Below are 22,272 nucleotides of genomic sequence, written 5' to 3'. Positions count from 1 at the left end.
AACGGAGATAATGAAAGGGGGCTGACAAATTAGCCCATTTCGGGCCGAAAAAATCAATTAGCAACGGAAAAAGGGCCCCGCACTTTCGTATCGGACAGCAGCAGCCTCCTCCCGGTATCGATAATTTCGAAAAATCTGGTGACGATTTTCTGGATGGAGCGTTAACAAGGGACAGATTTGCAAGTAAAGTGTGTTCAAGATCGGGATTTTTTTTGTCCAAGGGAATGAGGCCATTTTTTTTTTCCCGCACTTCTGGTGCTCAGAAAATCCCGTTTTTACAAAAAGGACCACGAATCTTTTGATATTTAATTACATTTCTTGCCATTGCAATTTCAGAGAATTGCCGAATTCATGAATCAAGGATCACCATGTTTCGTTGCCTAATCTCTTGGCGGAGATGGAGGCGTTTGACCGAAGATGTAGGGGGCCTTCTTTCTTCGCCCGCCGTGATTAGTTGACCAATGTGAAAGGGTGGCATCATCGTCTCTAGCGATATTGGCCGGCGAGGGGAAGCTTCGTCAGATTACGCGCCTGATACGAAAAGTCTCCCGTTGATGACGGGCGACCGCAGCGTGCGAAGTCCAAGGTTTGCGCTGGCTAGTTCTGACCTCGGCGAGGACGAAACTGAGATGAAGTTACGTATGGACAGGGGCTGTAAGTAATTTGATCAAATCTTCGATGTCGCATGATCGCGGAATAGGAATGTGGCACGAGGCTCTGTTTGAGCGTGGGCTGATTGTTCTGCGAATGAGTGGACCCAAGAACGGCCAAGGCACGGAGCACGAGCAACGTGAGGAGGTAGCCTAATGACGCGTGTGGATGCTGATGGTCCGTCTTTGTCGCTCCCGTCACGTCCGGGGTCGTTCGGGAGGCGTCGTCTCCTCCCGTGTCTTACTTCCCGATGAGTTCGCTAGGATCCTCCGTGTCGGAGCCTGCATTAGAGTTTGGAAATCAATGATGCGGTTGTGATTAGTTTGGCTCTCTAGATCAGAGAGGACTGGAATGTTAAGTGGGTCGGGGGATCGAAGAGCACGGACAGTTGCATATCTTCCGCCCCGGAACGAGCCTTTCGCGGTCGAACACGACTCGGTTGCCCGTCATGAAATTCTCTGGAAAAAGAAAGGAGTTGCGGTAGAAAAACGGGTTCATTCCTATAAAAATCGAATGAAGTGTGTAGATTGTATAAGCATGAATCTGGGATTTAGATACTCCCGAGTCCCGCACAAACAATTCAGTTGTTCATGAGTATTCATTAGACCTGCCAAACGATAGTGTAAGATTGGATGGAGATCGCGAGTCTTACGGCCGATTATGTTCACTTCTTCATCCTTGACAATGGCGAGGCAGTACAAAGAGTTTCTCCTGCGAAACAGCGGGAAAGAATTGAACTGTCATGTGAGTTAGTTACGCTTCATAGAACGTAAGACATCTGTGAAATCATTTGCATAATCAAGCTCGCTAACCGAGTAGAGATGACAATTGTAGGATCATGGACAGCAAATTGGTCGCTTCCTTTCATAGTTAAACTCATGCTTGGTACGAAGTTGGCGTTGCCACTGGGACTGTCCATCACCACAAATTAACTAGCTTTCAGTACATAACTGTAATGATATTAAACTGACATTGTCTCCAGGAATCCGAAAAACATCAGCTCAAATGATAACAACGCTAGTAAGGGATTCTCGATTCATGAAGGTGCCACTTATCTTGTACTTGTGAGTGAAACTGCAACAGAAACGACAACATCAACCAAACAGAGACACGACCTAGTCATTTAGGAAGCGATGCAGTTCTGCATCAAATAATGTAGCTTACACAGCCTGGTATAAGTCTGATCGGTCAAGCACGTGAAGGAGGTTCTGGAATTGAACAGAGCGGTGATGTTCACACCGAGTCGCGTCTCTGCTATCTAAATTTGAGCCACCATGACATTATAGCTCGGTCTGCAAAGTAGTTTATGGACATGAGTTGCAGGATAAGTTTCTTCTTATGGAAAAAGAACTCTTATCATGCTGAGAAGTTACCACTTACTTTGACAGGTTAGGATTAAACGAGGTCTCATCCTGGTCAGGACTACCTTTATCCCCAAAATTGATCCTTCCAACCCCATCGTGCCCGAAACACATCGAGAACGAGTCTGCTATATAGCCCTCCCTCGACAAATGCCAGGAACCGATATCTTCCCCATACCGAGGCCGAGTAATCCATTGGGAGCTGCAATATCCGGGAAAGAACCACTCTGCACCTGTCCACAACTGCATATACATTGCTAATTGAAACTGATATCGAGATATACCTTATGCAAATAAGGAAGGCAAATATGATTGCGAACTCCCAATAGCATAATCTGTTATAGTGATGTTGATTGAATGAATTCAGAGGCTGTGAAGATCAAAGATGTGATGTTCAAGAACTTACCCGAATGTTATGTATGCCTCAGGCTCAACGTGTTCATGGCTTTCGTCTCCTGCGATTAAATGTAGGACATCCTCTACCAAAACTCCAGAACTCGAAGTTTCAGCCGATATATAGGACACGGAATATGGGCAACTGCTGAATGCTCTGACACAATCGCCACGCCATGTGCAAAGACTGTTGTTGCAAGTCACCATTTTGCTTGTCGATGATACCGAAGGGTTGTAAGTGCTGAGATTATAGCCTGGATCAAAAAATTGTAATTCATGTTGAGGTTATAATGATACAAGGGACTGATAGCTACACCAGTTAACTAAAGAATTGTATCCCCCACACTCATGCACTTGGAGCTTTGAACATAGTTGTTCTTATAACCACGGGGACATTAGTGCCATAATGTTCCTAGATTTCCTTGATTAAGAGAAAAGAAGTACATTCAGTCATTTGCTGACTTCCGAATCCAATCAAATTTGCTGTTGAAAGAAACGTCTTTCTGTTTTCTGTTAGATGGACCCCACGCTCAGGGAAAAGATCAGATGATCCAAAGATTAAGAGGACACAAGAATGAGACCGGCATACGGATGCATAAGCTGTGCCTTCAATAGACGCACATCTATAGCAATCACATGGAACCCAGAAAAGGTCGCTGCCAATGTCAAGCGCCACCAGGAATTTCACTCCCGGAGAACCAAGTTGCACTGTCGTGTAATGCAGACTGCAGGTAGCCGCCAAAGATACCCAGAAAACAACATACTTAGCAAGTATGTACGGGGAAATGATCTCTATCCTCTTTCAAGAAACAGTTCAATTCAAGTGCCAGAAAACAAAATCCTCTTGCACCAGCTAATACTCTAAACCAATTCTTTCCAGAAGCCCAAGAGAGCATGCCTATTATGAATTATGATAGAAGTCCTTCGTATGAGAAGTCGAATGTTCCAACAATTTTGCTGATTAAATCAAAGAAAGAAATTCGATGCAGATAATATTACCTTTTGAAAAAGTTGAACAAGTTGATGGGCCAAAAACACGCGAGCAAACAAATTCAATGAAAGTATTAATTTAATATGCTAAAGATGAGTTCTCTCCAAGAATCCAACTGAGGACTCAAATATGACTGAACAAATTGTCTTATTTAATGTTGGAACAAATAACCATCTTTGAGGATAACATACAATCCCAAGGAGCTGATCTTCAAAGTTGAGTTGCCAGTGGAAAATGCCAGCACCGAATCGGCACCCGATGAACTGCGCCTGTGAAGTGCCCGATCATGGTGCGCTAGTTCGGCATAGTACTCATGACTCCCTTTCCTAGGCCAACCACCTGCCGGATAAAGCTTTCCGGTTGACTGGGACCATTGCTTGACCGGCTCAGAGAATTGGTGATGCATCTTGAAGCTGAAGATGCGGCCATTGCAGCCCCGGAACTCCCAGAGGAGAACAGAAGGATGATGATGATGATGATCATACATGTAAATGACGAAGGTGTCATTGTTAGGAGAACCTGAGTAAATTAAGGTGGGTAAAAAGAAAGTACTCAGTTCTTGAGAGAAGTTGAACCCAAGCTTGAGTTTCTGTAGTATAATAGAAGAGAGAAAGAAGTGGCAATAGAGAGAGAGAGAGAGAGGGAGAGTGAGGAACTTCCTATTTTCGAGTTGACAGTTGGGGAAGTTGGAAAAAGGCGGGGTTTTTTCTCTTTCCCTCTTTATATGATTCTTGCCGATGGAGTAGTGCAATTGGCTAAAGCATTAAAAACTGCTAGACTTGAAGCGTGATTTAACAAACACAAGATACAGAGGTTTAATTCCACTCAAACCACCAGTTGTAAAAGGTGATTTTCCCCCGTTTTTCTGAATCTGTTTAGCGATCCTTGTCCACGCTAGATCAATATTTGAAGCAAAAGTTTTCTGGAGTTTATGATGAAATGCCGTCGACAAAACAATCATCGTGATTGCACCTTCCAATATCAATTGACTTGATTTGCGGCATGTTCTTAGGATCTCTTAGAAACAACATTCCTTTGGCATTATGGTAATGTTCATTCGTGAATGAACATTACTCCTTGCATCAATGTGGCAGCGCCAATGCACTCTTAGGACCTATTGTGTCGATTTACTTGTATACACACTTAGGAGCACCTCTCCCAGCATATCCATACAAGACACGAGTAGGCGGGTCGAGGTCCTATCAAGGACAACCAAAGATCGAATTTTGTTTGACCAACGCCTTGTCTCGGTGCTACCTTTTTCTATTCTATAAGTGGAATGATACTATGTATCGAGTAGTGATGTGTCTGCTTCAGTGAATCTGCTAGCAACACCTACTTGGAGGCCTCCAAATTCCGTCGCGGTGGAGACTGAATTTGATTAAAGGTGCTGGATCAGCGTCCACAGTTGTATACACGCCCCTCTGTTGAACGTGTACAAGCTCATGTGAAGATATGACCGACTTTTGACGGCAGATTGTTAGTCACGTTATTGCGCGGCAAGAGTTGAGCAAGATCAGTCGGGGGTTTTGATTCTCTGGGTTAAAGTGTTACCAGTTTCTTCCTTCGTCGTTCTTTCATGAGAGGAAAGTGTGTGCAAAAGCTGGATATTAATGGTGGTGGTGGATAGGGCTGATTAAAGAACTGCCTGAGCGGGGTGGCTCAACGGTCATGGGCATGGCCATGACGAGGACTAGTCTCTGCTGCACTGGTGTTCAGTGTTCAGTACAGCAAACACTTCTAGGATTGTGGCCCCTCCATGAAATTCAGATCTTCCCGGAACATTAATTTGAAAATCCGATGATATACTGTACATAAACACTAAAAGGTCCCATGAAGGGTGCAACGGGACATCGACCTCATAAAAAAAAATTCTAAAATAAATCGCAGATTTATACCGTGGATCGTCACACCTCATCTGTACTAAACCCGGTATCCGTGTGAGGAACAAAAATGATCAATATTATACAAGCCAAAATGGTAAAAAATATAAAACAAGAAGAACATGCTGTACAAATTTGGTTCAATTTTCCTGCAGGTTGCAACATCAAGAGCGACCTGCTTCTTCTTAAACAACCGGTGTTTCTTTTTTCGGTTCACGTGGGACTGGAGCATCAGCTGGAAAATGAAAAGATTATCCCTGCCAAAAGATTTAAGTGGCCAATAGGAAATCACACCTCGTATTTCATAGAGGGAATTATAGCGAACCTCAGACCAGAAACTCAATCAAAACTCTGCATCGATTGAAAGCAAGGCTAACCAAAGGAAAAACTTCAAAAATATGGAGTTTCAAAAGACCAATGGCACGTTCAACGGTAGCGATAACAGAACAGTTGCGAATGTTCATGTCCAACTTCAAAATCAATCGGAATATATACATATATATATATATATACATATATATATATATATATATATATATATATATATATACATATATATATATATATATCGTACCCTACCCAAGTGGCTGTTCTAAGCAGACAAAAGAAACAAATATTTAATTTCCCAGACAAACAACAGGCACAGCATCACAAAGGACGGTCCATGCGTACGTGGATGGATGCAAGCAACACTCTTTTTGTAAAAAGACAAACAAGTAGTAAAACATAACCCAGTCGGACTTTTAACGAACCAAACCCCCAGAACATTCACATTCACCGCATTGCACCTACCGATGATTTGACCGGACAAAACAACTACGAAGAAGAAGACAAATAAACAATGTCCCCAGGCAGAGGGAACTCCTAAATGTCACCGAACATCCAATATCGCTTCACTAGAAATGGCTATTTACATGCGATTGGGATTGCTTGCTTAGGGAAGCAAGAAAGAAAAACAGCACACATTCGTTTAAAGGAGTCGAAATTCGACTTTATACATCGTATCAATTTGTCCAAATACAGGGACCAACAGCACTCAAGAACGCTCACCCCTAATCCGGACCCAAAAATTACACAGCACTGGTTTGAATGGAAAGGAAAAATGCCCAAGCAAACTGGGGCACCACGCCTCCGCCTCACCCTCTCCGCCTGTATCTCTTGCGTTTGCCAGCTCCAGTAATCTGCTTGACGACTCAGGGGTGTCGCGGACGGAGATCCAGCATCTCTTGCGTTTGCCAGCTCCAGTAATCTGCTTGACGACTCAGGGGTGTCGCGGACGGAGATCCAGCGATCCAAGGCCTCTCTATTCCGTCGACATAATATGGCTGAGGGTTTGGTTTCATTGCTTCGATCAGGTCTCAACGATTTTTTTAGCAAATTGGGAGCACCTTCCAAGAGGAAGAAAATGGGCAAGTTTTCTTCAGTTCATATTCACATGCTATACTTTGATGGTGGCAAAATGTGCTCCGAGGTAACTCTGGTGGTCAAATTAACACGACACCACGGGGTTCTTTGACGGCCAAATGATCTTTTGCTCCCGCCTTCTAATTTTCATTTCACGCCGTTTAAGCCTTGCACAATGTTGCATACATACTTGATTCGTTGCTTCTTGGAAAAGCCAACCAAAACCATCTCAGAAGCAGCGCCTCTGTTGCAGAGAGCCGAAAAGCTGGTTTGTTCAATACCGATGTTCCAGAAATAAATGAACAAAAGCTTATGCACCATAACTCTTGTTACACGGAGTAATTCCAACGAGCCTCTAGATTGAACATTTCAAAGTGCACGGGTAATGAATCTCAACACGCAAAGCTACATCATAAAGCAGATACCTAAAATTTCATGCACCGCCGGCTCACTATCCACCCCTTGGAGGTTCATATTTCAGTTCAAGATTTTCTCAGTTATGAGGATAGGGAGATCTTCGCATACCAAGAGAATCAAAGTAGGAGATCAAAAATTCTGTACATAAGAGTCATACAAAACCATCTACTGGTCAGGGTATATAGTATGCTGACATTACCAGAGCAACTCTACAAAACTCGGACCTATGCACTGCCCCGCTTAAAAAAGGGTCAAATAAAAACAAGCACTGAAAACAAGCAGCATGGAAGATGTAGATTAGCAACTCTTTTCTTGTTATAGAATTTACAAAATTAGAGATCCCTTCGGCACAATGGGCAAGAGCCATGTCTGATGAGCCATTTATCGATGCAAGGTAGGTGAAACATGTGACGACATTGAGGCAAGCACCGAACCGTCTCTCCAAGCTGAAAGTCCTGGAATTGCATATCACAAGCAGAGTCAAGTTTGATGAGTTCCTTGTGATTTATGGCCCTTCTAATTCTATCTATTTCACGGCCAAAAGCAAAAGCCCCTACTTATAAGACTAATGAGATATACCTGAAGGCACACTGAACAAGAGACTTTCTCCCCAGAAGAATCGACATTATTATCATTAGTAATCGTAATTTTGGGTATCTTTTCGACCGAATCTCCAGGCAAACCTCTTGCCCCGTTGCTGCCGGTGTCAAAAATATTCTGAAACTCCTCAAATCTTGGTTCCACAGCACTCATCTGAATCAAATTCGTTGACATAATGAGTACAGGTTTCATTATCCTCGGGCTAGCAATTTAATTAGTTACCGCTAATTGTAAATCTCATCCGAGGTACCTGACTTTGTACGGCACTCAGCATGGCAGGGCCAATGCGCTCGCGAACAAGTCTGCCACTTAAAAGGCTTGCAATGACGTCGATCTGCGATTGGGAGGAGGCAAGGATAAATGATGGTCAGTGAAATCTGTTTGAGGACGAAACTAAATGGTATAGCCCGATCGTATCTTTAATCCGAGTATGAAGCTAAGTGACGCACCAAATAGAGAAGACACCTCACACCAGATTCATCTGATTGCCAGAGAAGAAGGGAATACTCAAAGACTTCAATAGAGAAGACAGCCCCGGAAATGGCTCCAACTGCGGCACCTCGAATGAATCCGCTCTCCGTCTCTTGGCCGATCAAAGCTCCGGTCATAGCTCCAAGTAAGGTACCCACTGCAGCAACAGGGTTTTCCATCCTTTTTAGTGTAAAAAATGGTAAAAAAAAAAAAAACAGAATCGTCATCGCGTCATGTTTCGAATTCATCGAAGCCACTCGTACTCAAATGCATCAAGCTTCGTTCAAACCCTCCAAGCACTTCTCATTTGTGACAAACTCTTTTCTATTCCCCTTACAACATGAACCAGACTCAGCCAAACTATCATGTATTAAGATCACAAATGTCCCTTATCAATCCAGCCGTCGTTGATTTACATCAGAAATACACACAAAAAGAACTTGCACAAGAAACACCTCATCCCAAAATTACAGAGAACAGACGAAATAGTCAGATAAGCTCACTGTAAGGGGTGGGGGAAGATACAGCCATTGGCCCGCCAATACATGAACAAATAGCAAAAATCAAGAATGCTTCGATGGAAACAAGGGGACCATAAAAGAAGACGACACAGAACAACAAATTCAAGAGAAACGAACTCACCAACCGCGAAGAAAAACGTGAAGATCGCGGAGACGACGTTGCCCAGAATCGCAGAAACCGCCACGCTGCACATCTCCCAGACCCTCTCGACGAGACCCGCGGCTACGAAACCCGATGGCAGACCGAACCGAGGCGATGGGTGCTCGTAAAACTCCATCTTTCCTCGCCAAACACTAATGGGTGCGCTCGTGATCTATCAGAGGGGTCGGAGCCTTCACATGAAAGCGTCTTTATAGACACAGGGGGTTAAGACGAGATGGGCACGCTTAAAGCCCCTCAAGAGAGACAACGAAAAGAGACCGCATCCACCTACCCGCATTAACAAGACATGTCTCTCTTTCTTCTTTTCTGGTTTTGGTTCCTTTGTGGACCCTCTCTCCCTCTCTCCCTCTCCACCCGTTTTCTTCCAAGAACTGTTTTTCAAACAACTCCCACCTCTCTCTCTCTCTCTCTCTCTCTCCCTCTCCCCTCGTGATGAATCCAAGAAACACGAGGGAGAAAGAAGGGGAAGAAGAAGAAGAAGAAGAAGAAGAAGAAACTTCCTAGGAAAGATCCGACGCGCACGCTGATTGGAGCACGAATTGGGCACGAACGGAGCGAAACAGCCGATGGATCTTGACTACGTCGGTGTCACTCGTTGTCGTCTCCCAGATGGGACAAAGGGAAAAACGAAAGCTTTTGTCGACGTGTTTTCGTTTCGTTTCGTTTGGCCCCCCCCCTTCTTCCTGTTCTCTTCTCGGTTTGGACCAAGCAAAGCGATGCTGGTTGTACCTGCTTTTTGACGTCCGCCTACGGCCAATCCATATCTTCTTGTATCCAATTTCATGCGGTCCACACAAAGTTTTGATTTTGGGTTCTTCAACCCCCGTTGGAAAGTATCTTCCCTTGCCTTCGGCCTCGTGAATTCCATTTTGCTCCCCGAATTTTCGGTACTTGTTACGAATCGCTTCCCCGACTGTCTTAATGTCGGGTGCAATTGGCCCCTGGCATTGACTCCGGCCGTCTTTTCTTTTCGACCGGAGCTCCCGACACGTGCTTGTCGCGTCACTGATTAGCACCCTTTACAGAGAGCAAATCCGTCCCACGATAGGATTGAATTGCATTCTGCCTCCTGAGTTTTCGCAAATCCGTCACTGATTAGCACCCTTTTGAAATTTGGTTGCGGGGTCCCTTCTAGAATTCGACTTGGGCCAACTTTCCTAAAAGGCCTACTGCATATTTGAAAATCTTTCAAACCTTGCCCATAATTTCAACAGTAATCAATCAATATAACCAAACTTTCATCCAAACCGTCGGAGCTATAATGTGGTCAACCAAAATTTGCGTATCGGTTTCAAAAAAATGACCTCTAGGGCTTGCGATATAGGGTGAGACATAAAGCCAAAATTAAGAAATGCGAAGAAAGATCCCAACTTTACAAGACATATTACAATCGGTACAATATGTTTATTAGTACAATAAAATTAACGAGTTAACTCGCCGACGCCGCTTTAATAGAAACATAATACGAGTATCAAATGCTAATTTGGCACGACGATGTGCCAAATTTTTATAATCAAAAGTAGGGTTAATACCACGAAAAATCCCAAACTAGCATATATGTGACAAATTTACCCAAAATTAATTCTTTGACTATCAAAAACTTTAAACTGGTACACCTATCACAATTTTACCGTCCGTTGATTTCTGTTAAATTTTACCGTCAAATTTCTGAATTGGATGACACATGGCAGTTGATGGGTGTACTAATTTGAGATTTTACCCTTCGTTTGTCACATGTGTACCAGTTTATGATTTTTCATGATATTAATTCAATTTAACGGAGGGTAAATTTATCATAAATGTGCCAATTTAGGGTTTTTTGTGATAAAAAAAATAATTCGAGGTAAATTTGTCGCATATATGCTAGTTTGGGGTTATTTTTGTGGTCAAAAAATTAATTTGAGGTAAATTTATCACGAATATATCAATCTGAGATTTTTCGTAGTATTAACCCATAAAAGTATCGAATCTCTAAAAATAACTTTACTTTGATTGAATGTTTGCCACGTGAGCATATCTATACATAGAACCTGGTGAGCATGCGCATGCACCGATCTTTGCGTTTTCGACCTTATCCTCTTGATCATTCTTCTCGAAGGCTACTGATTAAAGAAAGAGATTTGGTGAAGTGTTCACATTGATTGAACACGATGTCGGACATAACCATCCCTTTGAATCGTCACCATCGAACAATAGAATATCGCGAATGGCTTAAAGAACACGTCGTTTGCGTGGGGACACATCGCCCACCACCCTGCATATATGGATCACGACGACACAGCAATGCATCGACCCCATCCATCCATTAGAGGGCGTGTATTATTTGATACCCGGGTTGTAAATTCTCTAGTACGGGTTGTAATAAGGCAAGAAAACGACCCCGATGTAGTCCCGCGATGTTCGTGTCGAATTTGCTGAACGAACACCGAGAGTGGAGCACATAGGCCACGGAACTCGGACGTCATCTAAGGGTGCGTTCGTTTCGAGGAAAATGAGTGATTTGGAAAATATTTTTAAAAAAATGATCGCTTACATCGTGTAGAAAAATAAATGAATGGAAATTTTTTTCATCGCCCGCAAAAATATGTACGCATGTATTGTTATCGATGATGAAAATAATTTCCGTCAGCTATTTTTCTAAACAATATAAGCAATCATTAAATTACTCATTTTTTGCGAGACGAACGCATCTTAAGATCTATTTGTTTTTTTTTTTTGTCGTGAGAGCCGTGACAGTCATGACCATCGATTTAAAAGATTGCATAGCGGCACGAGTAGTTTGGTACAATGCAATAAATAAACAAACAAATAAATAGAAAGATTGTGGAGCCCGGCATGGGGGGCGAAGCTCACTCATTTTAATTAATGTTATTTATGAGCAGTAAAAATCGGAGGCATTTTAGGATGAGAATATAGGACATGAGGGTGTCTTGTACGATGAGAAAGTACGACCACTGAGCAAATCCTCGCAGGAAATAGGTTTCTCTTCATTTATACAATTGATTTGTTTTTTTTTTTGTGACTTTTGGCGTTGCTTATCTTCACGGAAAAGAAACAGAAAGAGATTGAAGGAAAGGTTTAAGAATTCTCGAATGGCTTAAATTCTCCGAAAAGTCCCTAACTTCAGGTCCAGATTCAATTTTGTTCCGAACTTATTTTGCTTAAAAAAAATTACAAACTTTCATTATGGTCCCAACTCTGCTCCCGTATCTCGAAATCTCCACTAAGTTCTTTGAAATTATCTACATTAGGGCCAGTTGAGGTTCATTATTAGAAAATGGGACTTGACCCACGCGCTCTTGCTTTCGTATGGAATTACAGCAGCCTCCTGATACTGATAATTTTAAAGAAACTAGCGGCGATTTTCGGACGCAGGTCAGATTTTGCCATCCATGTGAGCCCTGATCATTCCATGACCATGATGATCCATGATCCTCAGCCTCGATCCATGATCACTCCTCGGCCACGATCCACTCGAAAAAATTATGCGGAATCAAAAGAAACATTGACCAAAAAAGTTGTCGGAGTGATGAAATTTACATTTATAAAGTTTTACCCTCTCAAACTTCTTGCAACACAGACAAAATTAACAGGAGACGCTCTAATACTACAATCCATCCTATTTTCCTAGAAATTTCGTGTTCTCCACGACATTTCTCTCGAAGCCATTCTCAAATGGGCATAATGATATTTTTAAAATAGGATGGCCTTAATGTTTGGGCCTTAGCCATTAGCGGAAGGTATGTCTGACTTCTTTCATTTAATGGGCTGGTCATGGGTCCATATGAAATTAGTATATGTGTGTGGACTTTTCTCTAACTATAAGGTCCACAGATATAATAGCCGAGTGATTTTTGGACTTCTTCAACGCCCTAACTTAAACATTGTACTAAATTAGTATATGTTTGCTTTTCTGTTTTTTTTTTTCTATAATCACTGTTTGCTAGTTAATCAGTCATACCTGTGTTTGCAACGACTTTTACTTTTTATTTTTTATACATTTTGCTGCGCAGTATTGTTAACTTTTATTTATCCGAAAAGCCCGTAATTTTATTATATAAATGTTGACACGTAAATCTATGTGATTTTTTTTTTATTTTGAAATTAAAAATTTGCGGAGAAAATAATAGAAAAAAAGGTTATTCTTTTTACTTCTTAAAAGCAAACAAAAGATAAAATGAAACAACTGTAAACGGGGCTCTAAATATCATAATTCTCGAACATGTTTTGTGGCCATTTACGTAGTGTTTTTGCTCCACAAAACAGCCAAAAAGAAAGAGGAAAACAAAAAACGAAAGATGCTTATCATGTAGTGCTTGTATGTGATTTGCATGCAGGAACAGTTTGAACTACAGATGTTGGAAATACGTGACTGCGGAGGAGATGCCAAAGAGCGGACTACTCTCTGTTAACTGTGATTTCGTCATGATCAGCTTCGTGTCTCGCTCAGGAAAATCCTCGCGTAAGAGCTCTCAACAAGTCCCTCTCGGCTTTCACTGCGCCTGCCATGGACATTACGACAAGAGCTCACTGCTTCATCTGAATCACGACGTTGAACACACCCAGCTTCAACCTCCCTCTCTCTCCCTCTCTCTCGCAGACCCAGTTGGTGTATCGAATTCGATGATGGGTAATCTTTTAGAAATGCGATCCAACATGCGTTTCAACTGTTTTCTGTCGAGTTCTTGAGACGAATTGAGCACGTCCTGTCGTGTGATTAACGAGTTCTTTCTTTTATTTGATGCAGGGAGTGAGAATCCATTCAAGAAAAGCATATTGAGGACGCTTGAGAAGCCTGACGGTGGTGAGTTTGGCAAGTACTATGCTTTGCCAGCTCTCGACGACCCTCGAATAGGTCAAGTCCCACTTTTTCTTCTGATTTTATGCATGTTTTAGTTGCTGCTGAGTTGTATAGTATCGATGTTTGTATGAAGATCAAAATGACAGTCTTTCAACTTTCCTGTCATAAACAAGCAGGAGCAACAATTTTCTGTAACTTTTGTTGGGCATTGTCATTATTCATCACGTCGCGAGTCTTGTCTTTTCATTCTTTACGTAAATATTTCAATTATTAGAACAAATGATGAGGAATCGTGCTACGTGAAAGGTAGGACAAGCGGGCCAACTGGGTGCAGATTTCGGTTATTCACTCGCCTTTTCATTGTAAAAACTCTTCATCGTGTTTGTAAATGTCAATGCATATTGTATTGTGTCAAGTACAGAATTATCTGCTTAGCTCTGTTGATTAGCACACTTAAATAGATCAGAACCATGGGAAGTTCTGACTCTTGAATTCGTCTCCTTTTTGGGCTTTGTACAGTTTCGATATTTTGAAATAGTAACCTTGCGAACAAAGACCCATGTATGCTAGGTTAGGTGCTGACGGAGAGTTAGTTTTGACGATGCAGATAGGCTCCCAATATCTATTAAGGTCCTCCTTGAATCGGCAATCAGAAACTGCGATGAGTTTCAGGTCAAACGTGAGGATGTTGAGAAAGTCATTGATTGGGAGAATACTTCTTCGAAGCGGGTTGAAATTCTCTTCATGCCAGCAAGAGTATTGCTTCAGGTGAACATTGTTCACAAATTAATTGAGGCACCTTTTACCCAAGACTTTTTAGTTACCGCATTTTATGATGGCCGTTATCTTTTTCCTCAGGATTTTACAGGAGTGCCTGCTCTTGTTGATCTGGCTTCCATACGTGATGCCGTCAAGAACCTCGGAGGAGACCCAGAAAAAATCAATCCGATGGTAAGCAATGTACACGCACTAGACCAGTGTATTTTCTCACCTTGAAACCCAAAAGCCAAAAGGGGATAAGGATCGGGCTGATTTTAATGATCGGACATGTAGAGGACAAGCTCTTCGAGTCTTCGTGTAGATACTTAGACAGCTGATGCACAGTTTATGTTATGCAGGTTCCGGTAGATCTTGTAATTGACCACTCAGTTCAAGCTGATGTGGTAAGGTCTGAAAATGCAGTGCAAGCGAATATGGAACTTGAGTTCGAACGTAACAAAGAAAGATTCGGTTTTCTCAAGTGGGGAGCCATTGCTTTCCATAACATGCTTATTCTTCAGCCTGGAGGCGGGATTGTCCACCAGATGTTACAATATAGTGCATGCATTTTCTAGGAGTCAGAAAGAAGGAGTTTATCATGTGCTTTTTTTTTGCTAAAAAGAGTTCGTCATGTGCTATACCAACAAGTACCGTGCACTGTGTTCAGCTCACTAGCCCTTAGAGACTCAATTTAATCTTACTCCTTTTCTAGCATGTACTTTGTCTAGACAAAAATTGACTTTGTTAAATCTGATGTGTAGGTTAATTTGGAACACCTTGGCAGAGTCGTGTTTAACACCAATGGCATTCTATACCCAGATAGTGTCACCGGTACCGATTCCCATACAACCATGATAGACCGGTTGGGAGTTGCTGGCTGGGGAGTTGGTGGAATAGAAGCCAAAGCTGCTATGCTTGGACAGGTAAAGAGTCCTGCACCGCTCTCCTAGGATTGTTTTTGAAGTCCTTAATAGATGCAATTAGTCTCACTAAGTTGATGATTTTTGCTGAAATGTCTACCCTCACAGTAGTAGTTAACTAGTAATTGCTACACCTACTTTTGCTTGAACCACCTCTGCCTACTGAATATGCAACCAATGAGTATGCTTCTTCCGGGGGTGGTTGGATTTAGATTATTGGGAGAGCTGTGAGAAGGTGTGACGGCCACTGACTTGGTGTTGACAGTTACACAAATGCCGTGGAAACACGATGTTGTTGGCAAATTTGTGGAGTTCTATGGTATACAATTTAGCTATCTAGTCCAATAATGTGTAATTTTTCCTTTTTGGGTATGTTTACTTTCTTCCTTCATGATAATATTAGTGCCACTCCACTGTATAGGAGAAGGCATGAGTAAACTGTCGTTGGCAGATCGTGCCACAATAGGCTACATGTCTTCTGAGTACGGCGCGACCATGGGATTCTTTCCAGTGGATCATGTCACTCTACAGTACCTCAAGTTGATTGGAAGAAGCGATGAAACTGTATGTTCTTTCCAAACTACCGTGTGAGAAGCCTTAGCCGTATTTCCTTATCGTGATATCTGAGCTTACTGTGTAGGTTTCCATGATAGAGTCTTATCTGCGGGCTAATAACATGTCTGTGGACTATGGTGAGGTAACGAGAAAGCTTTTTATCCAATTTCATTGTGCCACACTAGTCAGTATTGGCTACTTCTGACTGGAGTTCTGTATAAACAAAGCCTCCGGCAGAGAAAGTTTTCTCCTCTTATCTAGAGCTCGATCTTAAAGATGTCGAACCCTCTTTATCAGGGTCAAAGAGGTACAATCCGATGAATGTTCATGAAATGAATAAGTGCATATTTCGTATCTGTCTTCTTCTTGTGAGAATTAGGTTTGTTTCAGGCAACATGATCGAGTTCTCTTGAAAGAAATGAAAGCGGACTGGCGTGCATGCTTGAACAATAAAGTAGGATTTAGGGTGCTCTTTTTCATGCTCTTATACCAATCTTTGGGTTATTACAACCGCTATACCACATAGTTAGCATGTTCAGTGGTACTAAGGCCTCTCGGGTTTTTCCAAGAACGTCACCATCGGGCAGCAGCAAAGTCCTCTTTGGGAAGAATTCTGTGATGTCAAATATCGATATATCAAATGTTGAAAATATGCTTTGGTCTTTCATATTTCATTTCATCTCAAGCTAAGTTGGCCAACTTCAGAGTATATCTTTCAGGGATTTGCTATACCAGTGGAATCCCAGAGCAAGGTTGCAGAGTTCACGTTCAACGGAACTCGAGAAAAGCTTAGGCATGGTGATGTTGTCATAGCAGCCATTACCAGTTGTACTAATACCTCGAATCCTAGAGTAATGCTTGGGGCTGCTTTTCTTGCTAAAAAGGCCTGTGAATTAGGATTAGAGGTTAGATGTTGTTCTTATCTAGCTTTCCCTCTTTTCTTTAAAATTTCGGAAGAGGAAATTGCCTTTCTTATTTAGAGGTCCTTGAGTGATTTTACATATAGAAGGTTACTATGATAAACCATTTGCTCAGAGTATTAAAACAAATCAGTTGGTTTTCTAACTAGAATCTTCTGGCAGGTCAAACCATGGATTAAGACCAGTCTTGCTCCTGGTTCGGGAGTAGTAACCAAATATCTGAAAAAGAGGTGCATGTACTTCAATCTGCGAATCGTCTCCCAAGTTTCTCGGTTAATTATACACTTAACTTAAGGCTCCTTGCCGCAGTGGCTTGCAGAAGTACTTGGATCAGTTGGGCTTTTACACGGTCGGCTACAGATGCACCACATGCATTGGGAACTCGGGAGATCTCCATGAGGCTGTTGCATCTGCTGTTACTGATAACGGTGATCTCTCTGCTCATTCCTTCTCCTGGTTTCATACTATTTCTTCACCAAGTATGTCCTGGAAAATCCTTCTGAAGAGAGCCAGTTGTTGGTCTCCAACGACCAGATATTGTAGCAGCGGCTGTACTCTCTGGGAACAGGAATTTCGAGGGCCGCGTGCATCCCCTTACGCGGGCTAATTATCTAGCTTCTCCCGCCCTTGTGGTGGCCTACGCTCTTGCCGGCACTGTATGTATTTTGCTGGTTCGATTCCTCTTACTTCGGCACATGGTCTGTCGCACTTGATAATCCAGTGGCTAACTGGCCGTTGTATCCTGAAGATGATTTTTGTTCGGCAGGTTGACATTGATCTTGAGACAGAACCCTGTGGGCACGGAAAAGACGGAAGAAGTGTATTTTTGAAGGACATTTGGCCGACAAATGAAGAAATAGCAAATGTGAGCAACCGGCCTAATTGATAAACCGTGAACGTGAAGTGTGACTCAAGTCTTTCCTCCGGAATTGGCAATATAAGAGATAACTTAATATATCGGTTCCGCTGTATTGCAGGCTGTGCAGTCGAATGTGCTTCCAGATATGTTCAAAACCACGTATGATGCAATAACTGAAGGAAATCCTCTGTGGAATGGATTACATGTACCTTCTGGAACTCTTTACGCGGGGGACTCGGCGTCGACTTACGTTCTTAAGCCACCTTTCTTTGACGATATGACAATGACACCTCCGGGCTCCCGCAGCGTGAAGGACGCACATTGCTTGCTCTATTTTGGAGACAGCGTCACGACCGACCACATATCGCCATCCGGTAGCATCCACAAAGACAGTCCTGCTGCTAAGTACCTGTTGGAACACGGGGTCGACAGGAGAGACTTCAACTCTTATGGGAGTCGCCGTGGCAATTACGGGGTGATGGCGAGGCGCACTTTCGCCAATATCCGAATTGTCAACAAGCTCATGGAAGGAGAGGTCGGGCCTTGGACGATCCACATCCCCAGTGGGGAAAAGATGCACGTGTTCGATGCTGCTATGGTAACTTTTCAATTGCATAAATCTATTAACTTCTGCAGCTTGAACTGATAAATGCTTTGATTACCTGGGACTCCGCAGGGAAATCAGTTGACTAATTGTATGAGCTATACGGGTCAAGCTGAGGGGGGTTCTTGAAATGTGTCGTGAATAATAGCCAAGCGAATCTGGTAAAATAGTCAGAATGAAGGAAAGGAAATCCGACACCGAATTTATGTGGTTCGATCCAAATATCGAAACCTACGTCCACGAGGAGAGTAGCACGGAATTCCATTATAGAAACAAGCGATACAACAGAGATTACAATCACTTAAGCACTCAAACATACTCTCATTGTTTCCCAACCCCTAATTACACCCAATAGCTCACTCAGTGTTTAGCCCCTCACAATTCCTAGTGAAATCTCACTCAAGGAATTATACAAATTATACTAACAAGAATTTAACTGGCTAAATCACTCGGGTATAATTACAACAAACAAACCCTCACAAGAACTCTCTGCCCAACTCCTCAGTGCAGTCTCGGTGCTCAAGGACACACATTCAACGTTCAGAGAACTCTTCCATTTATAACCAAAAGAAGCTAGGGGTGATCGGTTCCAGGGTGGGTCAGTCCTAGACCTGGAACCTGAAACCAATCTTGTTATAACCGATTCATAACATAGTTTTTGGAACCTAAAACTTACCCTGTTGACCCTGGACCTGTTTTGGAACCTAACCTATTTTTTCGGTCCGGTTCCAGGATCTACCCGAGAACCTACTTTTTTTTTCCTTTTTTTGGTTTCATTTTTTCCGGTTAGCAAATAGGAAAACTTGTAACTCAAATCAAAGGTTATAGGTTTGATTGTGCAAACAATCTTAAGTATTCATACAAAAGCAGATTATCTTAGTCTCAATAATTTAATGGACGTGATAAAACAGTATAGGTTCCAATTGGATAAGTAGTTTATTCGTTACAAAACAAAAATTTTAAGAAAAAGGAAATTGCTCTCTATAATGCTTACAAGCCCTTAAGTTATATTATCCGCAGATAATGATTACTTCTCTCATCCTTCCTGATATAATGTTTTGAATTCTGGCCATATAAAATTGCAAGTGGAACCTCCATATAAAATCGATTCTAAAATCGGTCCGGTTGGATTTTCACTTGGAATCGAAAACCGGGTCAGTTCTAACCGGTTCCCAAAAAATGGAACCGGTTCTTGAACCGGTTCAAACGAAAATCGATTTTTGAATTTATTTTTCGGATGGACCGATCCCATTTTCGAGTAAATCCGATCCGATTGCACGTCCTAAAAGAAGCCTCCCATCATTTATTGTAGCGCGAGAAAGTCTTCTTCAGTGGGATGAAAAACAATAGAAAGTAACACGGGAGCTCCACCAATTCTTTCCCTTTTGTGCGGCTGCTCTGAAGAGAGTTAATGGAAAGCGGCAAAAGAAAACCACACCATTCATTAATTATTCAAACCACTGACTCCACAACTAAATATATATAATATATATGTGAGTCCCTTCTTCTGTACGAACATTAGAATGTCCTTCTGCGGCAATAAATTCAGCATGCAAAAGAATCCAACATGCAGGATCATTTTGACTTGGAGAAGGCAACATATTCACGCGTAATTAAATTTTCTTCACGCTTGTTGAAATCTCGGCCAACAATTCTCATACGCCAATTTTTGACTCGCACGTGGCCGAGTTCACACATTCTCGTCGGTTGAGATTCATGTAGGCTGTGCATGGTAACTTGCCAAATAGTGTTTGATTCTATTTTTTTGTTCCCAAAATCAGTTTGGGAATAGAAATCCGTTTGTTTAATTTTTTTATTCTGGGCACAAATTCTTGCAAATTTGTGCCTAGAATCAGTTTTGGAGCAGAATCAAGAATAAAAAAAAAAGTAGTTTCTTGATTCTGGAAACAAAAATGAGAATCAGTTTTTTTTTTCTTCTTCTTTTTCTTGGTCTTTAATATAGCTTCTAATGTTCGGCGCGAGGGTCACCCTCGCCGTATCTGGCGAGATTAAAATATTTTAATAAAAAAATATTACCGGCCATGGCCAGCGACCAGGCCATGGCGAAAAAAATAAAAAAAAATATTATTAATAAAAAAAATTTTTACCGGCCATACCGGCCATGGCGAAAAAAAATAAAAAAAATATTTTCAATAAAAATATTTTTTATTTAAAATATTATTAATAAAAAAATTATTTATAAAAAAATATTTTACCGGCCATGGCCAGCGACTTGGCCATGGCAAAAAAAAAATTTCAATAAAAATATTTTTTATTTAAAATATTATTAATAAAAAAAATTTATAAAAAAAATATTTTACCGGCCATGGCCAGCGACCAGGCCATGGCGAAAAAAAAAGAAAAAAATATTTTCAATAAAAATATTTTTAGTAAAATATTTTTAAAAAAATTATTAATAAAAAATTATTTATAAGAAAAATTTTTACCGGCCATGGTAAAAAAAATAAAAAATTTATTTTTAATAAAAGTATTATTAACTAAAAAATATTTTACCGGCCATGGCCAAGAAGGAGGAGAAGAAAAAAAGAAAAGAAAGAAATATTAAAATATTTAAAATGTTATTAAAATATTATTAATAAAAAGAAATTTTATGCCGTTACCAAACGCATTTCTGTTCTTTTACTATTTCAGGAATAGAAATTTTGGGCCGTTACCAAACGCCTTCAAATGCTCAGAATCAGTTCCCGGGCACAGAATCAAAAAGAATCATTTCTGACCAGAATCTGTTCCCGGGCACAGAATGATTGCCATGCGCAGCCTTAACAAACTCAAACTCAAAATATATTTTAACAAAATGTTCCTAAGAAAGTCTCCAAAACCTTCCTCAAGCACTTACGTGCACTATTATACATTTGAGGATGCTATTTGTCTGTTCTAAGTCAAGCCAAATCAATGTTGTTAATAAGTATAACCATATTCTGAGCTGTTAACTCTCTTTTTTGACAGCTTTACTTTGTATTTTGTAACTTATTTCTCAGAGATACAAGAATGAGGGCCAGGACACTATTGTTTTGGCTGGTTCTGAGTACGGTATAGGGAGTTCCCGGGATGGAGCCGCCAAGGGTCCGATGTTACTGGTACGTATATTTTCAGAGGACTCCTTTTTCTGATTATATGCTTTTGCTGTTACCACTCGTACCCTTGCAACAACCAAAAATTTAGGGGGTCAAAGCGGCCATAGCAAAGAGCTTCGAGCAAATTCACCGGAGTAATCTAGTTGGAATGGGAATTATCCCGCTCTGTTTCAAACCTGGAGAGGACGCCGAGACTCTCGGGCTGGATGGCCATGAAATATACACGATTGACCTTCCAAACAGAGCGAGTGAATTGAAACCTGATCAAGATGTGAAAGTTGTGACGGGCAACGGCAAGTCATTTACGTGTACAGTGCGCTTCGACACTGAGGTAACTGGACATCTCAGATTATACTTCAGCCATTCATCTTTACTGAATCTAAATTCTAATATGTTGAATCCACCCATGGCTTGTGCAGGTGGAGCTGGCTTATTTTGATCACGGTGGTATGCTGCAATATGTCATCCGGACCTTAGTCAAGGATAAGCACAGAGAGTGATAGCCCCCATGTTACGGAAACTGGAAATTTGACATGTGCATGTATTAGACTTGGGAATCAAATACGATGTGTGTAAGACATGGAATAAACATCCATCGATCTTGAACTAAGCCTGAGAGTGATATTTAGCCTAAAGAGAGACGATCACAAAGGAGTTTCTTGTGCTTATTAAGGCTATTCACGATTCCATGGGAAGTGGAAGTGACCAAATTTATGTGATTTGACAGAACAGCAAGTATCAAGGGCACAAAGAGAGGCACATGCAAATTGGTACATGTTTTATGGAATCAGACATGATTAAAGTAGGACAAAATGAGTATTCTATGTACAACGTACTTTTGTTCCATGTGAATGTCCCATGCATTCGAGCAGGGCAAAGAAACTTGCAGAGTCCAGGTAAAGAC

The 22,272-nt window shown here is 41.5% G+C and overlaps 1 protein-coding gene and 2 pseudogenes across 2 annotated transcripts; 1 reads left to right on the top strand and 2 right to left on the bottom strand.

The window, feature by feature from the left end:
- Positions 1–1,981: 1,981 nt before the first annotated feature.
- LOC115683651 (aspartyl protease family protein 1-like) lies at positions 1,982–3,903 on the bottom strand (annotated as a pseudogene).
- Positions 3,904–7,205: 3,302 nt separating this feature from the next.
- On the bottom strand, positions 7,206–9,454 carry LOC115683740 (NEP1-interacting protein-like 1). Of its 2 annotated transcripts, none has more exons than XM_056320694.1 (6): positions 9,127–9,454; positions 8,814–9,006; positions 8,150–8,328; positions 7,951–8,034; positions 7,680–7,853; positions 7,206–7,555 (listed from the first exon to the last, which is right to left on the bottom strand). In XM_056320694.1, the coding sequence occupies exons 1-6, from the start codon at positions 9,130–9,132 to the stop codon at positions 7,433–7,435; spliced, it is 759 nt and encodes a 252-aa protein (XP_056176669.1). In that variant the 5' UTR covers positions 9,133–9,454; the 3' UTR covers positions 7,206–7,432. The 2 variants fall into 2 exon arrangements, with proteins under 2 accessions (XP_056176669.1, XP_030464201.1); XM_030608341.2 differs by having other exon boundaries at positions 8,814–9,025; positions 9,127–9,451.
- A 5,378-nt stretch (positions 9,455–14,832) lies between these two features.
- On the top strand, positions 14,833–22,166 carry LOC115683716 (aconitate hydratase, cytoplasmic-like; annotated as a pseudogene).
- The last annotated feature ends 106 nt before the right edge of the window (positions 22,167–22,272 follow it).

The sequence above is a fragment of the Syzygium oleosum genome, unplaced genomic scaffold (genome assembly GCF_021117445.2).
Source record: "Syzygium oleosum isolate NSW1041296 unplaced genomic scaffold, Sole_v2.1 Sole_v2.20, whole genome shotgun sequence".
NCBI lineage: Eukaryota > Viridiplantae > Streptophyta > Magnoliopsida > Myrtales > Myrtaceae > Syzygium > Syzygium oleosum.
The sequence above is the reverse complement of the archived record's forward strand: the minus strand, read 5'-3'. Positions and strand labels throughout refer to the sequence as shown.

What these genes read in the sequence shown, in the direction of transcription:
- LOC115683740 (XM_056320694.1), bottom strand. An exon ending in TGAGGTGTCTTCTCTATTTG is followed by an intron (nt 8,035 to 8,149) that starts GTGCGTCACTTA and finishes TCCCAATCGCAG; the next exon opens with ATCGACGTCATTGCAAGCCT. An exon ending in CTTGTTCAGTGTGCCTTCAG is followed by an intron (nt 7,556 to 7,679) that starts GTATATCTCATT and finishes ATGCAATTCCAG; the next exon opens with GACTTTCAGCTTGGAGAGAC.